General features: G+C 53.5%; 1 protein-coding gene and 1 pseudogene across 12 annotated transcripts in view; both read right to left on the bottom strand.

Annotated features, from left to right (window-relative positions):
- Positions 1 to 22840, bottom strand: part of ZSCAN1 (zinc finger and SCAN domain containing 1) — a 28733-nt gene extending 5893 nt beyond the window's left edge. Inside the window, exons 1-5 of one of the 12 annotated variants that reach the window (XM_007998360.3) lie at positions 22707 to 22840; positions 20907 to 20948; positions 18918 to 19390; positions 16585 to 16679; positions 412 to 550 (exon numbers count right to left, since the gene is read on the bottom strand). In XM_007998360.3, the coding sequence (XP_007996551.3) occupies positions 412 to 550; positions 16585 to 16679; positions 18918 to 19287 (604 nt within the window). In that variant the 5' untranslated portion in view covers positions 19288 to 19390; positions 20907 to 20948; positions 22707 to 22840. Of the gene's footprint in view, positions 1 to 411; positions 551 to 16584; positions 16680 to 18917 lie in introns of all 12 variants that reach the window. The other 11 variants (XM_073015817.1, XM_073015816.1, XM_073015814.1 and 8 more) reach the window with 11 other exon arrangements.
- On the bottom strand, positions 5538 to 8777 carry LOC103235417 (mitochondrial proton/calcium exchanger protein-like; annotated as a pseudogene).
- Positions 22841 to 23702: the final 862 nt, after the last annotated feature.

Raw genomic sequence — 23702 nt, forward strand, 5'->3', positions numbered from 1 at the left:
TGAGCCGAGATCGCACCACTGCACTCCAGCCTCGGCAACAGAGCAAGACTCCATCTCAAAAAAAAAAAAAAAAGAAGGGCATCTGTTTTGGGAGCAGATCTCACAGCACTGGCCCCTTGTTCCTACCTGGCTGGCCCTCTGGGTAACCCTGTGCTCCAACACTCTCAGACTGTCTGCCTTGGCTGCTGTTCAGGTGGGGAGGCTGAGGCCCTTCTCCTGGGCTGAATGATGTATGTGGCAGTTCTAGGGGCCCCCGATCTCAGTCCCCACAGGAGGTGTGCATGGTTTCTGGGGGAAGTGTGGAGTTCACCACCGAAGCCCCCAACTCCACCCATTAACAAAGTCTGTGACTTTGGGTTGAGGTGCCAAACTCCATTTCCAACCCTTATTCCACGCAGGAGCCAGACTCACCCAGCAAGCCAGGGGCACGGGGCGCCTCGGCCTCCGCCCTGGTGTGCAGACTCTGCGGGAGCTGGGTGGGCTCCAGCCACTCACTTTCCTCAGGGAGTGCCGGGGCTGCTGCCGCTGCATCCAGAATCAGCTCAGACGCCTGGAATGGCAAGCACAGGACTGTTCGGCAGCTGCCCCTCAGGAGCCGTCCTCCCCACCACCACGGAACAACAAAGGAACGGGCATCATCCCCAAAGCCTGTCTCCCAGGGCCGTGTGCGGCGGTGCGCCTGTTGTTCCCGTGCTTTGGAATGCTGATGCCGGAGGATTGCTTGAGGCCAGGAGTTTGGGACCAGCCTGGGCAACATAGCAAGACTCCGTTTATACAAAAAAATAAGTAACCACTCCCAAGGAGCTCTTACCAGGACCTGAGACATAATTCGAGGGGCCCCTGTACAATATGGAAATGCAAGTCCCCTTGTTCAAAAATCGTTGATCATTTCAGGACGGTGACAACAGAGCATAAGATGGAGCCAGGGGACCCGTGCCACGGCTCAGGTCACTGTTACCTGCCGGGGCTCCTAACTCCCATCCCCCAAGGCTGCACTGTCCTTGCCCACAAGCCCAGAGAAGGTGGGCGACTGCACAGACTTCACATCCCACCTGCAACCTACGACCTCTGAGGCACTTAACCCTGTCCCGCCCAAAGCGGGGATCACCACTTCCTGGGAGGGGACTGAGCTGTCGCTGAAGAGCAAGAATTCAAAACAGAGGGGCTTGGCTTGGTGTCCAGGCTCCAGCTCTGCTCGCTCTGTGACCCTGGCTGAGGAGCTTTAGCTCTCTGGGTTTCCAATGAGGATGTAGGTTCTACATGCCCAGAGCCTGGTACCATCAAGGGCTCGGCAAACTGCAACAGGGTCGTGTCAAAGGAAAACACAGTGACACTTATCAATGCAAATCAAGTTGTTGGAGGAGGTATGTGGAGTCAAACAAAGCATGAGAAGAGAGACCAGGAGTCAAGCACGCACTGATAAGGTCTTGAGTGGGTCTTCGTTTTCTGCTGCCCCAACCCTGACTGGATGCACAGGGATCTCAGGAAGCTGTCCAAGATTCCCAACAGCTGGGCAGAACCGGAGTGGAGGGATTGCTGGGCTAGAGACAGAGGAGGGAGGGAGAGAGGGAGCTGCTGGCAGGAAGGGAGTTAAGGCACAAGAGTCTTCCTGCTCTCACACTGGGAGTATGTGGACGGTGTGTTTGGCTGGGCTGTTGATTTTTATTTATTATCAAATGCTAGTTTTGATTGTAAAACATGTGGAATTCTGAAATCGTCACCAGAGGAGCCATCATCTGCAAGAGTAAAGGTGGGACTCCCATTTATGCCTCTGTCCGGTACCTGGCTGCTGGGGGCCACTGTGGACAGTCAGCCTCCTCCCTACTTCACCCACCTTGGTGTCTGTGACTAATCAAGGGCAGCAGAGGGGCTGCATGGAGAGAAGAGTGGGTGGCCTGTGTGTGTGTGTGGAGACGGGCATGCTTAGTTCCCCTGACTCTCGGGAGGCATCTGAGGGAGGCATCAGCACATTTGGGTCAGGCACAGAAACCAAGACATTCCCGGGGCCCTATCTGTACCTTCAAATGCAAACACATCCCCATAGCCCCAGTGAGCCACTGGCCACAGATCTGGGCTCTTATCCTTCCAGAGATGGACCCAGGTTTATTGTCTCAGGGATGACAGGTGGGGAGATTGGACAGGGGAGGGAGATGCAGTTACACCCTGGGAAAGTCCTAATGCAAACCAAGCAACCAAGAAAAAGAAAACAAGAATGAGGGAGGGTCCAGGCATGGTGGCTCACGCCTGTAATTCCAGCACTTTGGGAGGCAGAAGCGGGCGGATCAAGAGGTCAGGATATCGAGACCATCTTGGCCAACATGGTGAAACCCATCTCTACTAAAAATACAAAAATTAGCTGAGTGTGGTGATGCGCACCTGTAGTTCCAGCTACTTGGGAGGCTGAGGCAGAAGAATCACTTGAACCCAGGAGGCGGAGGTTGCAGTGAGCTGAGATCGCACCACTGCACTCCAGCCTGGTGACAGAGCGAGACTCCGTCTCAAACAAAACAAAAACAAGAATAAAGGAGAAATGTGAATGCCTGGCAACTTACTGTTTTTGAGGAATTATCTTAATGGCTCTATTTTATTTATTTATCTAGAGACAGGGTCTCGCTCTGTCACCCAGGCTGGAGTGCAATGGCACGATGTCTGTCAGCTCACTGCAACCTCCACCCCCTGGGTTTAAGCGATTCTTGTGCCTCAGCCTCCCGAGTAGCTGGGACCACGGGCACGTGCCACCACACCCAGCTAATTTTTGTATTTTTTGGTAGAGATGAGGCTTCACCATGTTGGCCAGCCTGCTCTTGAACTCCTGACCTCTAGTGATCCACCCACCTCAACCACCCAAAGTGCTGGGATTACAGGCGTGAACCACTGCACCCGGCCAGGAATTATCTTAATGGCTTTAGATGGGGCAATGTTGCTGGGTTATTTTGGAAAAAAAAGAAAGGAAAGAGTGGAGCAACATCACCAAGACGGTGGAGTAGGAGATACCAACCTTCATTTCCCCCTCCCACTACCCACACACAAATCAACTACAGACAGATATTCACAAGCCAGAATAGCCCAGAACACTCAAGGACCCATTGAAGATCTGCAGCAACACAGTGGAGTAAAACGAAAAAACCCGAGAATGTCCACATGAAAAAGTTCACTGGTGAGATAATGCATACCTGAGATGCCAGGAGAACACTGTGAACAAAGAAGAAAAGCAGAGGCCACGAGTGTCAGCTACACGGTGGGAACCACCAGGGACCCCAGCAGTTTGCTCCACAGAGGACACTGGCATCACTTACCACTGACTGAGGTTCCAACAGTCATTCCCGCCAGGGCCTCAGGGTGCTACACCCATGTGATCTAAGGGACCTTAGAGTGCTACCCCCAAAGGGCTTCAGGCAGCTACTCTTACAGGCTTCCGGCAGCTCCCCACATGAGGTGATGGCGTTTCAGTCAACAACAGACCACACACACCACCGTGGTCCCGTAAAATTATAATGACTGTCTTCTACCACCACTTGAAGTCCAACTCCATAGTATACACTGCTTCCTTACCCTGAGTGTGCACCAGCAGCCCCCTGCCTACAACTCCTCCAGGACCAGCAAAGACCTGAATGAGTACCGCAAGCAATACAGAGGAAATCACAGAGGGATCCAAGATCTGCAGGATGATGGTACAGTGTTACAAGCAAAAAGATCTGATGGTGTGTCTTGACTTAGGCTGGTTGCAGACTGCACAGTTAAAACAGTTACTGGAAGATCAAGGGGATTTGTATTTGTGCTTTTGGAAAATGCTAGTGCTGTTAAGGCCTTGGAATGGAAAGAACAGAAGCTGGATGGCAAATTGATAGGACCACCCCCCACCCCTGCCACAAAGAGCCAAAGCTTGAAAAGGGAAAGAATCCCCTGAAAGGTTTTTGTGGGCAGATTGAGCCCAGCTACTTCTGAAGAACTAACTAAAGAATATTTTGGAGGCTTTGGAGAGATTGAAATTTTAAAGGCCAGGCGCAGTGGCTCACACCTAGAATCCCACCACTTTGGGAGGCCAAGGCCGAGACTGGAGAATTGCTTGAGACCAGGAGTTCAAGACCGGTGTAGGCAACATAGCTAAGTCCCATCTCTACAAAATTAGGAAATTACCAGGCACTGTGGCTCAAGCCTGTAATTCTAGCTGAGATGGGAGGATCACTTGAGCCTGGGCAGTCAAGGCTGTAGTGAGCTGTAACTGCACCACTACACCCCAGTCTGGGGAGATCCCATCTCAAGAAAAGGAAAAAAGTGCTGGCCTCAGTGGCTCATGCCATGATCCCGGCACTTTGGGAGGCCAAGGCAGGTGGATCACTTGAGGTCAGGAATTCAAGACCAGCCTGGCCAACGTAGTGAAACCCCGTCTCTACTAAAAGTACAAAAATTAGCCAGGTATGGTAGCGTTCGTCTGTGGGGCAGGAAAATCGTTTGAACCCAGGAGGTGGAGGTTGCAGTGAGCCGAGATCATGCCACTGCACTCCAGCCTGGGCGACAGAGCAAGACTCCATCTCAGAAAAAAGAAAAAAAAAAAGACAAAGAAACATGGTCTCACTCCATTGTCCAGCCTGGTCTCCAATTCCTGGGCTTGGGTTATCCTCTGGCCTTGGCCACCTCAAGCACTGGGATTACAGATGAAAACTCGGCTCAAACCACAGCATTTACACTTACCTACGTGCCCCAGGGCAGTTAGTATACTCATTAAGAAACACTTGCAGGGTTAAAGCTATAAAATGCCTATTCATCAATTTTTTTGAGAATTCATAAATATTAAGGATCTAAAACAAACTTCTTTCTCAAGTAATTGAAATCTGAAAGCCTTTGGAAGCCAACTGTCCCTGCACAAAGGTTTACAATTGAGAAATATCTCCTGTTCTTATTTTGTCAAGTTTCTTTACTGGCTGAACAAAAAGAAGCTTTGAGTAATGGAGAAGGCATCGTCTGAGCGCAGCTGCTTTCCTGGCTGCCTGTGCTGTTCCTATGTCTTCCAAATCCTATGCTTGGAGGCCCTTGGAGGGACATTTTTGCCAGGAACCAACCTGACCTTAAAAAGATGAGTGTGAAACAGCCGGCTGGGCAGGAGGGTGGAGGTGGCCACAGGACACCGTCTGCCCATGCCCTGGCCAGTCCGACCATGCTGCCAAGTGCCGAGTGCAGGGAGGCCGCCCTACCCAGAGGGCACAGGGCAAACCCTAAGCACTGCAGGTGTTGTCATTGAAGCCCCAGGGGATGCCCTGTGCTGCATCTTTGTGCTTCAGTGACCAGCTTGCTTGTTAAAGGAGCCCAGGGGCCTGAGCCTGCAACACCACAGGGGTAAGAAGGGCATGCTGCTGTGGGTGCACTGGACTCAAACCTCGCATTAGAAGCTACAAAGAACCCCAAATGCGCTTCAGAGCCCCACCAACCCCTGAGCCAGGTTCATCCCTGACACAGCAAATCCACTGCAGCCCCTGTGGTGCACAGCCCAAGCACCATCCAAGGGAGTCTCATGGCCAGGGCTACGTCAGAGTCACGATGGCTCTCGGGGCAGGCAGACCGGCGTGGGAAAACTCTGTGCCAATCGACTGCTTAAAGAATTGGGGGAAAATAGAAAGTCAAGAAAGAGCTCTGATACACAAGGGAAACCGCATGTGAGAAGCGGCACTCCCAGCAGGGAGACATCACTCTCCAGAGGCCACAGAGATGGCAGATACCTCTGTCTCCACAGTGACTCAGATCCAACTGAAAGCGTTCAGGAAGACAGATCCATTGATGCTGAAATCTAGAAATCAAGGTCCACAGGTGAATGGAGGCATCTTCAGCCCTGAGGAGACCAGGCTGTGTCTCCCGACACCTCTGAGGGTGGGCACAGCAGCCAGCTCTGTGTGGGCAGAGCCCACATGGTCCTTATTCCCCTCCCTGGGGACAGGGCAGCACAGTCAGATGCTGAGACGTGAGGCTACACACAGGGGGGCGCCTTCCTGCCTTGGCCTGGCCCGGCCGCCTCTAGAGCCAGGAGGCCGTAGCAGCCACACCACAGTGGATCCAGACACGATTCTGTAGAGGGGTTCTGGGATTCCAGACAGATTCAATCTCCGTGGAATGATGAAAATGAAAGTTTACTTGATTATGGAAGTCTCTGACTTATTCCAGCCAAAGTATCAGATGAGCCACTAAGAATCACCACAAAGCAATCGCTCTCATGGCCCTCGCCAGGGCGGTGGCACAGCAAGAGGACAGGTGCCCAGGCCGGTGGCTCTAGCTCTTCACCTCTGCGACTTCCTTCTCCACCTTCTCTTTGGCCTTCTCCTTCTCCACCTTCTCTTTTTCCAGTGTTGCTACAATCTCGGCTACCTGGCTGGTGCAGACGTGAACATCTTCTTTGTCCACCAGCTCAATCACCTTGACAAGGTGGTTGAAGTTGACCTTGCCATCCTTATTTCCTTTTCTTTTCTTTTCTTTCTTTCTTTTTTTTTTTTGTTTTGAGACATTGTCTTGCTCTGTTACCCAGGCTGGAGTGCAGTGGCGTGATCTCAGCTCCCTGAAAGCTCCACCTCCCGGGTTCACACCATTCTCCTGCCTCAGCCTCCCAAGTAGCTGGGAGTACAGGCACCCACCAGCACGCCTGGTTAATTTTTTGTATTTTCAGTAGAGATGGGGTTTCACTGTGTTAGTTAGGATGGTCTCCATCTCCTGACCTCGTGATGCACCCGCCTCGGCCTCCCAAATTGCTGGGATTACAGCCTGGCTGCCATCCTTATTTTCATCCAGTGCTGTGGCCAGGCTGGTGAGCTTGCTTTCGGGAATGTGCTTGACTTGCTTCAAGGCATTGATGAGCTAGGCAACACTGATGACATTCTCCCCCATGGGCACGCCCTTGGCTGGGGCCAACTTGCTGGCCTGCTGGTCCATCTCCAGCTGCGAGATCAAGCCGTTGATCTGCCCGTCATCTGCTGCACCCTTTTTGTCAGTCTCTTGCTGGCTTTAGATTCTTCCACGTATTTTTCTTCGCCAGTCTTTGAAAGTTCCTTCTTGACCTCCTTCAAGTCCTCGCTCTAGTCCTACATGTCCTCCTTCAGCTGCTCCAGCTCCTCCTTCTCCTTGGTGAGTGACTTCTGTTCCTGCAGCTTAGAGCAGGCATCCCTGAGGATGTTGATTTCCTCCTTAGTGATCTCTTCCTCCTTCAAGCCCTCCAGCATGGGGGCAGTGTCCTTCAGGATCTCTGACTGCAGGACTGTGTCAGGCACTTCTGGCTGTGGCTGGACTCCTGGCCTTTGGGGAGCGGCTTCCACATGTTTGGGCTCAACATCCTTCACCGCTCGGAGTGCTTCTGCAGCTTCCTCTCACGGTGCTCCTGCTGGATGGCCACCTCCTCCTGCAGTGTGGTCTCCAGCTTGGCCTTGTTGTCCACCTGCTCGCCCTCCACCTCGGCCACTTTCACCTGTGCTTCCTTTGCCACAATCTCTGGGAGGGTCTGCAGTGTGGACTTGAGCTGGTCGGCTGGTGAGAGGGTGTCCGGGAGGTACATGGTCAGGGACAGGATGAGCAGCAATGTAGGGATCTCCTGATGCAGGTACAGGTCCAGCCACTGCTTCAGCTGACCCCTCAGCCGGTTTTCTGTGACGCCCAGGGCCCATATGCCTCGTGCCTGACATGCCACCTGCAGCTCCTTGATGTTCAGGCTTCCTCAGCAATCAGCTTGTCCTCTGCCTTTATGGAGTGCAGCCGCATGGTGAGCTGGAAGCGCAGGAAGCTGTAGCTCGAGCAGCTTGCAAAGGGCCACCAGCTGCGGCTGTATCAGGTTGTCCAGGGTCAGCTTATTCTCAAATAATTTGGAAAAATGCATGATTTTCTCATTGCTGGGGCTCTCCCCCGTCTCCTGGATCTTCTGAAAAAAAAAAAAAACCAAAAACAAACAAACAAAAAAACAATTCTTTGGTGGCGCTGCCCTTGGCTGCCTTGTTCTTCAAGGCCATCTCAATGGTGTCCTGGAGGAACTTGGCCAGCTCCAGCTTGACTCAAAGCACCTTCTTCAGCCTCTCCTCCTTGATGAACTGAGTCTCAGATGTGGATGGCAACATATTGGGGAAGAGTTTTACAGCAACAGGCAGCAGAAACTCCACAAACGGCACCACTGCTAACACGCACCAGGTGGAAGAGATGGGAGCAGATCAGGAGGAACTGCCTGCCTGCCCGCGGGTCAGGGTGTGACCCTTGAGGATGTGCCAGAGCATGCGTGCTGCCATCTTGGTGCCGATCTTAGCAGGCGGAAGCCATGGTAGTAGTGCCTCAGCTCGCCCAGCACCCTCTGTCCCCAGGATCACCACCACCTCTGCGGGGGCGCTGTACACCAGGCCGCCTTCCCCCACCTTCTTGTTCTTGTCCTTGAAGGACTTGAGGGACTTCACTACTATTGAGTCATCGCCAACAGGGCGCGAAGAGTGCCATCCGTACACAGGAAGGCACCGAGGCCCCGGGACCACAAAACCCACAGAGGTGGGGGTCCATGGCGCTCTCCACGCCGTGCGAAGGCACTCGGGCCTCAGAGCCCAACAGCTGAGGTGATGGCCTCTGAAGGACGGATACACAGGATGGATGCGAGTACAGCAGCCAAACGGAACTTTCAGGCAGCTCCTCAAACCTAGGACGTTGGCACAGCTGAGATGAGCTGGATCCCCCGGACTACCCCGCCGGGCGGTGACCTGAGGCGGCGGCGGGAGGCCGGCGGGAGGCGGGCGGGCCCCGGCCCGGCAGCTCCTCAGTAAGATGGACGCCATGCCTGCGCTGGCCCCTCCTCTTCCGCAGCGGCCGCGACTCTTCGCCGTCGCGGCGGCTCCTCAGGCCCGGCCGGCGCGAACGGTTGACGGTGGCGGTTGGCCTCCGACGGGAGGCGCACAGCTCCGATGTTTTTGTGTTTTTAAAAAAGGTATAATCTTTCTTCCGCTTCTTTCAAACAAAGCTTTTGTTTCTGCTGCCTCCAGAGCATAACCTTTCTGTGGGATAATGATGTATCATTTGTTTCTTTTAAAATGACACAGTGTTTTTGTTTTTGAGACGGAGTTTCGCACTTGTTGCTCAGGCTGGAGTACAATGGCGCGATCTCGGCTCACTGCAGCCTCTGCCTCCTGGGTTCAAGCGATTCTCCCGCCTCAGCCTCCCGAGTAGCTGGGATTACAGGCATGCACCACCATGACCAGCTATTTTTTGTATTTTTAGTAGAGACAAGTTTTCACCATATTGGTCAGAATGGTCTTGAATGCCTCACCTCCTGTGATCCGCCCACCTCAGCCTCCCAAAGTGATGGGATTACAAGCATGAGCCACCGCGCCTGGCTTGTTTATGTTTTAATATGTTGTTATAAGAGAAAGTTTTTCAGGCCAGGCACAGTGGCTCACACCTGTAATTCCAGCACTTTGGGTGGCTGAGGAGGGAGGCCAGGAGTTTGAAGCCAGCCTGGGCAACATAGTGAAATCCCATCTACACAAAAACTAAAAAAAAAAAAAAATGTTAATATATAAAAATTAGCCGGTGTGGTAATGTGTGCCTATGTTCCCAGCTACTCAGAAGACTCAGATGGGAAGATCACTTGAGCCCAGGAGGCTGAGGTTGCAGTGAGCCCTGATCATGCCACTGCACTCCAACCTGGGTGACAGAATGAGATTCTGTCTCAGAAAGAAAGAAAAAAAATGTAAAGCAAAAACTTACAGTTAGATAAATTATATTGAAGAAGAAAATACATTTGTCAGTTTAGTAGCCTCAGTGCGCCATGTTTATACAGTCCGCAGGATAATAACTTCCCAGGTCTTCACATTCACTCACCACTCAGACTCACCCAGAGCAACTTCCAGTCTCACAAGCTCCCTTCCTGGCAAGTGCTTTATACAAGTGTACTATTTGTCTTCTATTTTGTATTTTTACTGTATCTTTTCTATGTTTAAATACACAACATTGTGTTACCGTCACCACAGTATTCAGTGCAGGTCGGTAGCCTAGGAGCCATGGGCTGTGCCATCTAGGTGTGTGAGTATGCATGTATGCATGGTGACGAAACTGCCTAAGGAAGCAGTTCTCAAAAGGCGTCTTGATGCTTCGGCGGTTGTACATGCTTAGCGATCGCCAGTTGTGCCCACTCCACAGTGCTTTCTGGTGAGCCGGGCTGCCCCACGCAGAGCGGCTCCACCTCTGCCTCATCTGTGCTCCCACTCTCCAATACCCGGCGGCTTCAAAATCAGAGGTACCTCAGGCAGTGTTAGCTCCCTGGCAGCGGGAATGCCTGGGGTGGCGCGCACCAGCACCATCAATGCCCCTTCCCAGAGCTGCCTTCGCTCCACGCAGGTGCCAGGCCTCAGCCCTAAGGCCCCTCCCTCCACAAGTGCCGCTCACTCAGGGACGCTGGGGCACCCTGCTGCGGCTGAGCCCCACAGCCAAACCCAGCGCCAACAGGGATCCTCTCAGCAGCCTTCTCCACCTACGACCACCCAAAAAGAGAGTTCCTTTGAGTTGCTGTGTAGTGAGGGGATGGACTCTGAGCGCAGCTGTGGTTTCTATGTGGAGTCTGGGATGGGAGAGGGAGTCAGATCAGCACATCTGCCCGCAGAAGGTGAGGAAACCCGTGGCCGACAACTGTGGTCTACCCAGGTTAGATGCCTCCGTTAGATGCAGAAGAGAGACCACGGCCCACGAAACTTTGTTTTGGTGCAGGAGAGGGGTTCTCATGATGATCTTTAAATTTATTTTAGGGCCAGGCCCGGTGGCTCACGCCTGTAATCCCAGCACTTTGGGAGGCCGAGGCAGGCAGATCATGAGGTCAGGAGATCGAGACCATCCTGGCTAACATGATGAAACCCTGTCTCTACTAAAAATACAAAAAAAATTAGCCGGGCGTGGTGATGGGCACCTGTAGTCCCAGCTACTCGGGAGGCTGAGGCAGGAGAATGACGTGAACCCGGGAGGCGGAGCTCGCAGTGTCCCAAGGTCACTACAATCCAGCGTGGGCAACAGAGCCAGACTCAGTCTCAAAAAAAGAAAAAAAGTTCATTTTAAAGTTAAATGGAAAAAACGAACATAAAGACTACTCCAGCCTGGAATATACTGATCTTTATACCAGTGTGGTCATAAAATATATAATTAAAAAATTTTTTTTCTTAAGACAGAGCTACCCTGAAGAGCCCGTGTCCTAGCAGCAGTGTCACGCTGGCAAGTGTTGGGTGGCTTGTGCAGCTGCCCCACAGCAGGGAGGCTCTCCGGGGCCGCAGAGATCTGCCGGGAATGACAATAGAGTGAGCAGTCTAAGGACACTGAGGTTACCAACACTGGGTACCCAGGGTTCCTCCCAACTGCCTGATGCCAACACATCTTTGTACTTAGGGACTCAGGCTGGCTTGCCTCAGGCTGGTGTCAGACACAGGAACAAGTAGGCAGCCCCAGCAGCAGTGCTTACCTCTGACCCTCACTTCCCCCAGGTGGCGTGGGTGGTGCAGTCTCAGCCTCCCTTGGGTGCCCTCTGGAACCTGCGACACCATCCCTGTCCCCCTAAATGAGCCCTTCTCTGCTTTATAGTCTTGAGAAGGTGACCATATAGCATCTGAAAAATGGGTATGCCTCACATTCACTGTAGCTTGGCCTATATTTCCCATAGTCATCATCTCCATTGCTGTATTGGGCATTTTTTTTCTTTTTTTTTTTTAAGACAGGGTCTTGCTCTGTCGCCCAGGTTGGAGTGCAACGGCATCATCTCAGCTCACTGCAGCCTCCACCCCCCAGGTTCCAGTGATTTTCCTGCCTCAACTTCCTGGGTAGCTGGGATTAAAGGTGTGAGCCACCATGCCTGGCTAGTTTTTGTATTTTTACTAGAGATGGGGTTTGGGCATGTTGCCAGGCTGGTCTCAAACTCCTGACCTCAGGTGGTCTGCCTGCCTCGGCATCCCAAGGTTCTGGGAATACAGGCGTGAGGCACCGCGCCTGGCCGGGCATAGATATTCTGACACAATAAACAATAAATTAAAATTTGGCCAGGCCCGGTGGCTAATACCTGTAATCTCAATACTTTGGGAAGCTGAGGTGGGCAAATCACTTGAGCTTAGAAGTTTGAGGTCAGTCTGGGCAACATAGAGAGACCTCATCTCTAAAAAACATGAAAAATGTAAACAGGCGTGGTGGCATGTCCCTATAGTCCCAGCTACTTGGGAGGCTGAGGTAGGAGGATCGCTTGAGCCTGGGAGGTCGAGGCTGCAGTGAGCCATGATTGGGCCACTGCACTTCAGCCTGGGCAACAGAGTCAGACCCTGTCTCAAAATAATGATGATGATAAATAAAAATTAAAGTAAGTCTTTGTCACTTAAAAATTAGCCAGATATGATGGGACTTCATGAACTCCCCAGTAAAGTAGTTCATATTGTAAAAAATAAAGTAAGGCCGGGCGCGGTGGGTCATGCCTGTAATCCCAGCACTTTGGGAGGCCGAGGCAGGTGGATCACAAGGTCAGGAGTTCAAGACCAGCCTGGCCAACATAGTGAAACCCCCTTCTCTACTAAAAATACAAAAATTAGCTGGGCGTGGTGGCATGTGCCTGTAATCCCAGCTATTCGGGAGGCTGAGGCAGGAGAATTGCTTGAACCAGGACCTGAGAGGCGGAGGCTGCAGTGAGCCAGGGTCGAACCACTGCACTCCAGCCTGGGCCACAGAGCAAGACTCCATCTGGGAAAAAAAAAAAAAGTGAAGTAGAGGTGCAGACTTTCCTCTGCATCTGATTAGGAATAAATAGTAACTTCTCTTAAGAAGCAAAATTTATTAAAAGACCTGTGCTAACATTCTTAAATATCTGCTAGCTGTAATAAAAAAATCAATGTACTTTATGTTCTTAGCTCCCACAATTTAGCCTAAATATTTGCCCTGGCATGCTTATACTGGTCCAAGCAAGCATTAGGTTATAGCTTGTTTCTCTTCCTTATTTGAAGGTGTTTTTACTTTTCTCAGCATTCCACAAGTTACTTCCTCCTTCCTTTGTTCTCTTTTGCCTTTGCTTCTTTTAAAAAGTTCTTTTTTTTTTTTTTTTTAGATAGAGTCTTGCTCTGTCACCCAGGCTGAGTAGAGTGGAGTGATCTCAGTCACTGCAACCTCTGTCTCCCAGGTTCAAGCTATTCTCCTGCCTCAGCCCTTTGAGTGGCTGGTACTACAGGCGCCTGTCACCACACCGGGCTAATTTTTTGTATTTTTAGTAGAGATGGGGTTTCATTGTGTTAGTTAGAATGGTCTCCATCTCCTGACCTTATGATCTGCCCACCTTGGCCTCCCAAAGTGCTTGGATTACAGGCAGGAGCCACCATGCCCAGCCACCTCTTTTAAAAAGTTCTAAGTTACTAGCCAATTGGGACAAATACAGAATGTAAGGTCCCATTCCAGCCAATGGAAACTGGACACAGCGGTAGGGTGGACACATTAGGTTATAAATGACCCTGTCTCCTTTGTTCAGTGTACTCTCGTAGCAAAACTGCTGGTGACTGTACCCTTTCTGCAGAAAGTAAAAATGGTCTTGCTGAGGAAATTAAATTTATGTTCAAGTACTATTTCTTTATGGCACCAGGGAACAAGCATTTCAAACCATATGGTTGCATGTAAGTTAAAACAGGGCCTTCATGGATTAAAACTTATTATCTATAAAAGCTAATTAAGGCCAGGCATGGTGGCTCATGTCTGTAATCCCAGAACTTTGGGAGGCTGAGGCGGGTGGATCACTTGAGTCGAGGAGTTCGAGACCAGCTTGGGAAACATGGCAAAACCCCATCTCCACTAAAAATACAAAAATTATCTGGTGTGGTGGGGCACGCACCTGTAGTCCTAGCTACTCAGGAGGCTAAGGTGAGAGGATCACCTTAGTCTGGGAGTTTGAGGCCACAGTGAGCCACAATTGTACCATTGCACTCCAGCCTAGGCAACAGTGAGATACCCCCTCCCCAAAAAACAGAAAACATGGAGGAAACCAAAGATGCTGCAAGGCTGTGAGTGGATGGTACAGAGGGCGTGGGGGGCTTGGAGGGGAGGCCTGCAACCTCAGTCAAGGATGAAGGAAGCTGGGTGGCCCTGAGAGAGAGGTGGGGGTGTCCTGGGGCCGCCCAGGCTGTCAACGGGGTGCTGGAGGGATTGAGGTCCCGACACAGCCGGGGATTGGCAGTTATTGTTCAAGAGGACAAAGAAGAGAGACAAGGTTATCATTCAGAGAAGGAGAGAGAGGGGCCTGCGGTCTGAAGAAGAATGAGGACATGGCCCTGTCTGTTCAGTGCCAGAGGGAAGGGGAACTGATTCGATTTTGTTGCTGCTCTGGTCTGAATGTTTGTGTCTCTATGAAGTTCATATATTGAAGCCCTAACCCCCAAATAGAGGGGATTAGGAGGTAGGGCCTTTGATAGAGAATCAGGTCATGAGGTTGAAGCCCTCACAACTGGGATTAGTGCCCTTTTAACAGAGCCCCAGAGAATTCTCTTGCCCTTTCCACCCTGTGAGGTTACCTGTGAATGAGGCAGCCGACCCTCAGCAGACACTAGATCTGCTGGCAGCTTGACCTGGGACTTCCCAGTCTCCAGAACTGTGAGAAATAAGCTTCTGTGGTTTGTTTGTTTTGTTTTGTTTTGTTTTCCCCAGATGGAGTCTCTCTCTGTTGCCCAGGCTGGAGTGCAGTGGTGCGATCTCGGCTCACTGCAACCTCCGCCTCCCCAGTTCAAGCAATTCTCTTGCCTTAGCCTCCTGAGTAGCTGGGATTACAGGTGTGCGCCACGACACCATGCTAATTTTTGTATTTTTAATACAGACGGGGTTTCACCATGTTGGCCAGGCTGGTCTCAAACTCCTGACTTCATGATCCTCCTGCCTTGGCCTCCCACAGTGCTGGGATTACAACCATTAGCCACCATGCCCAGCACTTCTGTGGTTTATAAGCCATCCAGGCTAGTTTTTTTTGTTTGTTTTGAGACTGAGTCTAGCTCTGTCACCCAGGCTGGAGTATAGTGGTGCGATCTTGGCTCACTGCAACCTCTACCTCCTGGGTTCAAGCGATTCTCCGGCCTCAGCCTCGCGAGTAGCTGGGATTACAGGTGTCCGCCACCATGCCTGGCTAATTTTTTTGTATTTTTAGTAGAGATGGGGTTTCACTGTGCTGGCCAGGCTGGTCTTGAACTCCTGAACTCGTGATCTGCCCGCCTCAGCCTCCCGAAGTGCTGGGATTACAAGCGTGAGCCACCGCACCTGGCTGTTTTTGTATTTTGAGTCAGGGTCTCACTCTGTCATCCAGGCTGGAGTGTGGAGACATGATCATCCCTTACTATAGCCTTGAACTCCTGGGCTCAAGTGATCCTCCTACCTCAGCCTCCAGAGTTGCTAAGACTACAGGTGCATGCCCCTACACCTGGCTATGTTTTTTTTTTTTTTGACCTGGGGTCTTGCTATGTTGCCCAGGCTGTTCTTGAACTCCTGAGATCAAGTGGTCCTCCCACCACAGCCTCCCGTGAGGCCTCACTCAAAGTGCTGGGATTACAGGGATGAGCCACCACACCCAGCCGTGTTTTGTTATAGCACCCAGAATGGACTAAGTCAGTGGGAGAGACACATGTGCAGTCTTTCAGCCTGTTACTCAGCTGCCTGAGAGTGGGCCCTGGGCTTAGAACATCTCCTTACCAAGAGATAAGGGGTCCCCGCAGTTCGTGCTAGGCGCAGTGCCTCGTGTGGGGGTCTCTGTTTCCTAATGTGTGCCCCTTTGTTCTGCTCAGGCGTGTGCTTCATGTGGCATCTAGACAGCCCCACTGTTAGGTCAGGTCCCCTCTAGGAGGGACCTGCTGGCCTGGGCCTGACAGCCACATGGGCAGATGGTGCTCTGACCCTGTCTCTGCTCTGTGAGCAAAACCTTGCTCTATCCATTGTTCCACCGTGCTGTGTTTCCCCTGGCGGCTCCAGTACCAAGATCCAGGGGCAGAAAGTGTTCAAACTCATGGTAGCCCTGATCATATGAACACATGCTACTCACTTAGCGGTTCTTACTTTTGTTCTTTTGTGATTTACCCATTACCCCTGTATTTCACACATCTGCGTGGCTCCACCCCTGATTTTAATCTCTCCAGCCACACCAAGATCTGCTAGGCTCCCAACCCAGCCGGGCCCCTCCCGTCGCCTTGAGGCCTGTGCACCAGCAGGTCTAGCTGCTGGGGAGCCCTCAGCGTTTCCTTCTGGCCCCGCCCAGAATCCTGGGTTCACTGAGAGAAGGTGATCAGGGGCAGCAGGACTTTCTCAACACCCAGCATCTGGTGCTGGTGACACAGGAGGATGGGTCCTAACTGCGCGGCTTGGAAAGGACAGGAGGGGCTGGGGTGAGGCCCAGAGGCACACGGCATACACCTGCACTCACTGCCCTCGCCCAGCACTGAGCCCCAGGAAGCGTGGGGAATCTGTGGGGCAGGTGGGAGTTTGGAGGTTGGGCTTTTTGGGAGCGTTGGGGACAACCTCACACAGTCCTTGGATGGGGTTTCCTTGAGTCCGTCCCAGGAGCGGCACGCACACCCTGGGGTGCAGGAGCACGGAGCAGGGGGGCCCCGGGCTCACCTGGGATGGTTCTTTCTGGGACCTTGGACTCTTCCCATCTTCCTCCTCACCGAAACTCCAGTCCTGGTGTTCGACCGAGTCCAGAGATACCAGAACTGTGCAGGAGAAAGGGATCGTGAGAGGGGTCTGTTCTTCCCGGAGCCCCCAATTCTCCAGACCTTCTGGGGAGGGCAGACTTTCCCCAAACATTCCTACAGCATCCCTGAAGCGCAGGCAAGAGCGATGGCTGTCATTCTGTCCATGTGGCTGCTGGTTAGGAACCTGTGGTGACACCGAGGGCTGCTGAGGACAAGTACCCTCTTCACTCACACTCCACACCCCTGTGTGCCTCCAGAAGCCCACGAGGACACGCACTGCAGCACTGACCAACTAGGGAGGCCCGGACACTGTGAGCCCGCTGCTCCCCAAGACCCCCGGGGCTGCTGTGCAGAGAGGACAACTGTTGGCAGGGTTCAGGACACCATTTACAGAAGGGTCAAGATGTGGGAACCAGGCCAGGCGAGGTGGCTCACACCTGTAATCCCAGCACTTTGGGAGGCTGAGGCAGGAGGATTGCTTGAGACCAAGAGTTTGAGAGCAGCCTGGGCAACACAGCGAGACCCCTCCCTCTATTTTTTAATTAAAAAAAAGAAAAATTCAAGACCATGGCCACCTCTGGGGTGTCAGGCAGAGTGAGGGACAACAGGACTAGGAGACGTGCACGGGGTTTCAGCCGACTCCACTGGTTGGTTCTTTTTTTTTTTGAGACAGAGTCTCGCTCTGTCGCCCAGGCTGCAGTGCAGTGGCGTGATCTTGGCTCACTGCAATCTCCGCCTCCTGGGTTTAAGCGATTCTCCTGCCTCAGCTTCCTGAGTAGCTGGGATATAATGTAGGCATGTGCCACCACGCTCGGCTAATTTTTGTATTTTTAGTAGAGACGGAGTTTCACCATGTCGGCCAGGCTAGTCTCGAACTCCTGCTTTGTGATCCACCCGCCTTGGCCTCCCAAAGTGCTGAGATTACAGAGGTGAGCCACCGCGCCTGGCCATGGGTATTTCTTTTAAAACAACTGCAAGTCAGCCTTTCTGGAGGTTGGGCTTTGATAGGGCTGGGTGGTATGTGCAGGGCTGTTCATTATACTTGCTCTACTGTTTCGTAGGCTCAAAATATGGAATGTAAAAAGCAGACCACCGCTATGGAAGACAAATAGAGCCCTTTGCTCAAAAACGATGAAGAATTTCGAGAGTGACCATGGAACATTAAACCTAGCAAGGGTGGCTCTGGGCTGGGATGGCTGTGAGGTCCACAGAGCATCAGAAGCCAGTGGTCTTGGGCCCTCTGCCCCAGGAGCAGAAAGTTCAAAGGGCCAATTCATCTGGCTTCTGCCTTGCAGCTTACAGGGCTACCCTTGTGCCTCTGGAAAGCTCACGGGCTGCCCTGAGGCAGTAAGGGGACCCTGGACCCTGTGTTCTGCAAACTGCTTATCACTGTTAGCCTATAGGAAAGCTGTAGTCGGAGGGTGCAAAGGGAGGGCCTGTTCCTCTCCCTTGCTCCAGCCCTCTTTTCTCTGAGCTCTGATCTGACCCTTGTCACTTCCAGCCTTTGCTCCTGCAGTGTGGCTGCCTGGCATACCCTCCTCGTTGGGGCCCTGCTGAGGAAGCCCCCCCTGAGGCCACAGTGCCATGACTGCTTTCACCATTCGTGGCTGCCTCTTTTGGCCTCCCAGTGTCCAATTCCTGCACTTCTGTCACTAGGAAAGAGCGAGCCTCAGTCATGGGACTGGGCCCTGGGTGGATAGCATCTCCACGTGGGGTCACAGGGGCAAAGATGCGGGAGGACAAAGCCCTCTCAGGGGAGAGGGGAGCTAAGAGAGGAGACAGGGAGGAAGCCCAGTTCCAACCCCACAGTTCCCAGCTCCCAGAGTCGGGATGCAGACCTAAGCGTCTCTCCCCACCATCAGCCAGCGATGGGGCCTGCGCCCTGTGAAGGCTTAAGGATCTCTAGGATTCCTGAGTGTTGCAGGAGGCGCTGCGTGTGGCTGGGAGGAAGTGGCCGGGCAGCGTCCTTCCCAGAGAGCAGCCGGTGAGGAGCAGCAGACACAAAGCCACAGGACAGATGGACGCATGGGAAATGGAGGCATCTTTAATCACTGAGTGAGAAACCCGAGGCAGATGAGGCGTGCAGCACATTTATATGTAAAAATAATTAAAAACACAGCCGCGGGGCAGGAGAGGTTTGCTGGTCGGGAGGGACCGGGCAGGGGTGGGGCGATGCGGGCGGGAAGGAGGGCAGTTCGGTCCTCGGAGACGTCAGGCCCCCTGCCCGTCCCAGGGCACGGAGCCTGCGCCTCTCACCTTCCTGCTGGCACATCTGTGTCAGGTCCTCCACCAGGCTGGCGGCCTCCCTGCAGCTTCGGGGGCCCTGTGACTGCACCCAGGTCCGCATCTTGCTGGGCAGCGCGCCCAGGAACTGCTCCAGCACCAGCAGCTCCAGCATCTGCTCCTTGGAGCGCGCCTCGGGCCTCAGCCACTGGCGGCACAGCGTCCAGAGCTGGCCCAGCGCGAGGTGAGGCCCGCCCGCCACGTGGTACTGGAACTGCCGGAAGCGCAGACGCTGGGCTTCGGTGTCCCTGGGGCTTGCTGGCCCAGGGTCCGCGTCCTGCTCACTCAGGGTTGGGGTCTGGGGGCGTCTGGGGGAGGCAGGGGCTTTGGGCCGTGGGAGCATTTCTCTGGCCACAGGGCCTGTCTGAGGGGTGTGTGTGGACTGGATCCCGAGTGGCTCCGGACACAGCCAGTGTGGCAGGCGGGCAGAGTCAGCAATCAGGAGCCTGCAGAGAGGGGCAGGGACAGAAGGGCCACATCAGATGGTGGCCCTCCATACTCAGGATGCCCCTCGGCTCCCTGCTTCCTTGTCCTGATCTCCAGCACCCCAAGGAACTAACCTGACCTCTTCCCACCTCCTGACCTAATCTTCCACATGCCTCTCACGGGCTACTCTGCACTGAGTTCAAGCCACTGGCTGCCCCAGGACCTTTGCACCTGCCATCCCACCCCAGCTCCTCCCCCTTCCCCCAGCTCCTCCCCTCGCAGATGTCCCAGCCATCATCCTCATGGTGCCCTCTTAACAACCCCTATGACTTTCTGAACATACCTTTTCCCCTTACTTAGTTTAGCGTCTATCTCCCTCTCAGTCACTCAACACACATCGACTGAGCTGCGGGAACAAGAATGCCTGCCCTGTGGTGCGGCCAGCACTGCCCAGCGTAGTACAGGGATGTAAACATTCTCTACCCATGCAGCCACCTACAGGTGGCTGGGAGCACCTGAAATAGGAACTTAATTTTAAATTTAAATTCCATTTAAATGGAAGCAGCCAGGTGGGCTACATAATAATGGATGACTGCACCACCAGCAGCAGCTCTGCCCATGGTGTTATCTTTGCTGTCTTCCTGCCTTTCCTACCAAGTCCAAGTTGGGAGACGAGACCAGGAAGAGGGCAAGGGAGACTGGAGACTCTGAAAAGAGAGGGAAAGTGGGAAGGGCAATTAAAAAATAACCTTTTGTGGCCGGGTGCGGTGGCTCACACCTGTAATTCCAGCACTTTCGGAGGCCAGGGTGGGTGGATCACCTGAGGTCAGCAGTTCGAGACCAGCCTGACCAAAATGGCGAAACCCTGTGTACTAAAAATACAACAATTAGCCAGTGTGGTGGTGCACACCTCTAATCCCAGCTACCGGGGAGGCTGAGGCAGGAGAATCGCTTGAACCCAGGAGGCGGAGATTGCAGTGAACTGAGACTGCCACTGCACTCCAGCCTAAGTGACAGAGTAAGACTCTGTCTCAAAAAAAAAAAAAAAGGTTACCTTTTGTACATTTTCCAAGCCCATTATGGTAAACATATAACTGAAGAAAACATTAAAAGTTGTGAAACTAAAAATAAGCAGGGAGGTTTTTGTTGTTTGTCTTTAACTATTGTACTCTGGACTGATCTGCTGGTGAGAATATAAATTGTCACGACCTTTCTGGAAAGCACTGTGGCCACTTATATATCAAGAACACTTGGTAGATTGCGTGCAAGATGTGAGATTCAGGCACCAAGATTCACTACAAAAGTGCCCAACAGTTGAATGTGGTGGGATCAACTACCTTCCCCATCATGTGACGGGAGTATTCAACTGTGTCCAGTACACAACACCATGACATGACCATGGGGAGTAGACACATGATGTACAGATGACATGAGGCATAGGGAACATGGGATGCAGGATGATGCATGAGTGTCATAGAAAGGGAGTGCTGGGAAGAGGCCCACGGGGGGCAGCCAAGTGCTTTGTGCTCTTCATACTTCTCTGAATCTCCTCCAAATGGTGTCAGGATCCCATGTGACCTTCATCAACATGGAAAAACAAAAACAAAACAAGAAATCTTTAGGAAGGATTTTTAACCGATTTTTAACCGTATGGGAAATGCTTATGACAAATGAAAAGGAGGGATTCCATGGGATTTTTCCCTCTTCATCTTCTGCTGCATTTTTCATACACTCTGCAGTTCTTGTGCATCTGGTTTTACAATCCAGGAGAAAGGAGTGGTGCAGGGTGGCAGAAAAGGCAACTCATGGGGACTGTGCCCAGCCAGCCATCTTCGAGTCAGCGTACCCAGCCACCCGCACCCTGATTGGGAAACTACCAGCTTGGTCTTCCCTGCCAAGGCCACAGGCAAAAATGCTCTCTTATGTTGTATTCACGCTCTTATATATATAGTTTTGAGTAAGAAAAAAGGGCCCATTTTGAAGCTCCACAGGTTCAAGAAGTTCCTTTGCCCTGGGGCCTCAGACCTTACACTCTCAGGTGCTCATGGCAGCTCACACTGGAGACTGCAGGGAGAGGGGCTGTAGCCCCTCAGCATCCTCCAGGGTCTTGGGCTGGGGTCTGTGGGAGGAGAGGCTAAGTTTATCCCGGATGAGGGTAAAGAGGAGGTCTTAGCAGAAGGCACCAGAGGTCCATGGGTGTGTCTGGGGTCTATATGGGGGCTGAAGGAAAACCTGGGCCAATGTGGGGGTGCCTGAGCTGATGAGAGTCCAGGCCTGATCGGGGGGCCACTTCTGGAAGATGAAGAGGGCCTGCGATGATGTGGAGGGGACTGAGGTCTACATGGCTGGTGAGGAGGATCTGGGCCCCCCATGGGCAATGCTGTGGTGGCCCTGGGGTCCTAGAGGTCTACTTTGGTGGGAGTCTGGGATGAATGCTGGGGATATGTGTGTGTGAGAGAGTGTCACTTGGAGGGTTCAGTGCCTGTGGAAGGGCCAGGTTCACTTGACATGAGCACTGAGATCTGCAGCCCGAGCCCCAAATTCTATTGTGGGGATGGGCGGGAGGGCTTTGCCACTGATGGCGGATGCTTAGTGACATAGTAGACGTGTTCGCTGCGACAGTCAGTGAATGGCTCTGGCTCTGAGAAGGGGGCTTAGAGTAGGGAGGGCGTCGGGAGCTTAGGATGCCACTCGGGGGGCTCCATAATAAAAGGGCTGGGGAAGTGTGCACTGGGAACACGGGGGAGGGGCAGCCACGACGGCTGGTCGGGTGGGGGATGGGTCGCGGCGGCTCCTCAGGAGGGAGATGGGCCCGGGCGGGGGAGCTTGTAGGGAGGGAGACGGGTCGGGGGCTGCTGTTCCAGTGGGGGATGGGCCCGGGGGACTGGTAGGGAGGGAGATGGGTCCGGGGGCAGCTGTTCAGGAGGGAGATAGGTCACGGGATGCCGATCATGTGTGGAAGAGAGAACTTGGACGCGGCCGAGCGGTGTCTAGGCGGACAAAGGGGGTACGTAGAGGGGCTTCGGCCTCAAACTGACAGGCGGATGCCAACGGGGGTCGGGGTCCCTCAGGAAGGGGCGGCCCTAGCCCCCAAGTCCCCCGCGCCGGGTGGCCTCTAGCCTTCCCCTCCCCTCCCCTACGGCGACCTCAGGACTCCGGACGGGCTCTGGAACCCCGGCCCGGTCCGCCCCCGCCCGGGCCCGTCTCCCCCGACGCACGCCCCTGGCCCGCAATCCCGAGCCAGCTCCCGCCGACACGGCGCCGCGCCCCTCCCGGGTGGGCGTCCCGATGGACGCTCTGGTGGGCGGAGGGACGGATGGGCCGCGGCGGACTCACCGCGCGCGGGCTTCGCTCGGGCCTGGGCCGCTCAGTCATGGCGACCCCTGGGCTGGCGAGCGCGCCCCACGCCGCGGGCGGACCCCATCCCGGCACCCCGCGCGCCGCGGGCGGCCGCCATTGGTCCGCTAGAGCGCGCCGAGCGTCGGCGACATGTCACGCGCCACGGGACTCCCGGGCAGGGGCGGGGCTGTGACGCATGAGGCGGCCGGGGCCAGTCAGAAGCCGCCTGGAGTGAGCGCCCCGCCCCCGCCGTGCCCTCCAGTAACCTCCGGCCGCGGTTACGGTCGCCTTGGCAACGGGTAGCGCAGCGTAGGGGGCACTGCTGGCGGATGTGGAGAAGGGGGAGGCTGCGGGGATGCCCACGTACGATGCGGCCGCTGGGCAAAACGAGGACGTTCCAGACACGCAACCGTTTTTTACAGTGTCCAAGAATAGTATGTGAAAACATTGTTTTTAATATAAATATGTTTAGTACGATTATGTCCCAGACTAGGATCGCCAGACTTGGCAAATAAAAATACAGTAGCTCACGCCTGTAATCCCAGCACTTTGGAAGGCGGAGGCAGGCGGATCACGAGGTCAGGAATTGGAGACCAGCCTGACCAATATGGTGAAACCCCGTCTCTATTAAAAATACAAAAATTAGCTGGGCGTGGTGGCGCATGCCTATAATCCCAGCTACTCAGGAGGCTGAGGCAGGAGAATCACTTGAACCGGGGAGGAGGAGGTTGCAGTGAGCCGAGATCACTCCATTGCACTCCAGTTCTCCAGCCTGGGTGACAGAGCGAGACTCCGTCTGAAAAAAAAAAAAAAAAAAAAGAAAAGAAAAAGAAAGCTCAGTTATATGTAAACTGAAGAAAAACAAGTAGGCCGGGTGCGGTGCCTCACGCCTGTAATCCCAGACTTGGGAGGCCGAGGCAGGCGAATCACCTGAGGTCGGGTGTTTGAGACCGGCCTGGCCAACATGGTGAAACCCCGTCTCGATTAAAAATA

The sequence above is a fragment of the Chlorocebus sabaeus genome, chromosome 6 (assembly GCF_047675955.1).
Source record: "Chlorocebus sabaeus isolate Y175 chromosome 6, mChlSab1.0.hap1, whole genome shotgun sequence".
Lineage (NCBI taxonomy): Eukaryota > Metazoa > Chordata > Mammalia > Primates > Cercopithecidae > Chlorocebus > Chlorocebus sabaeus.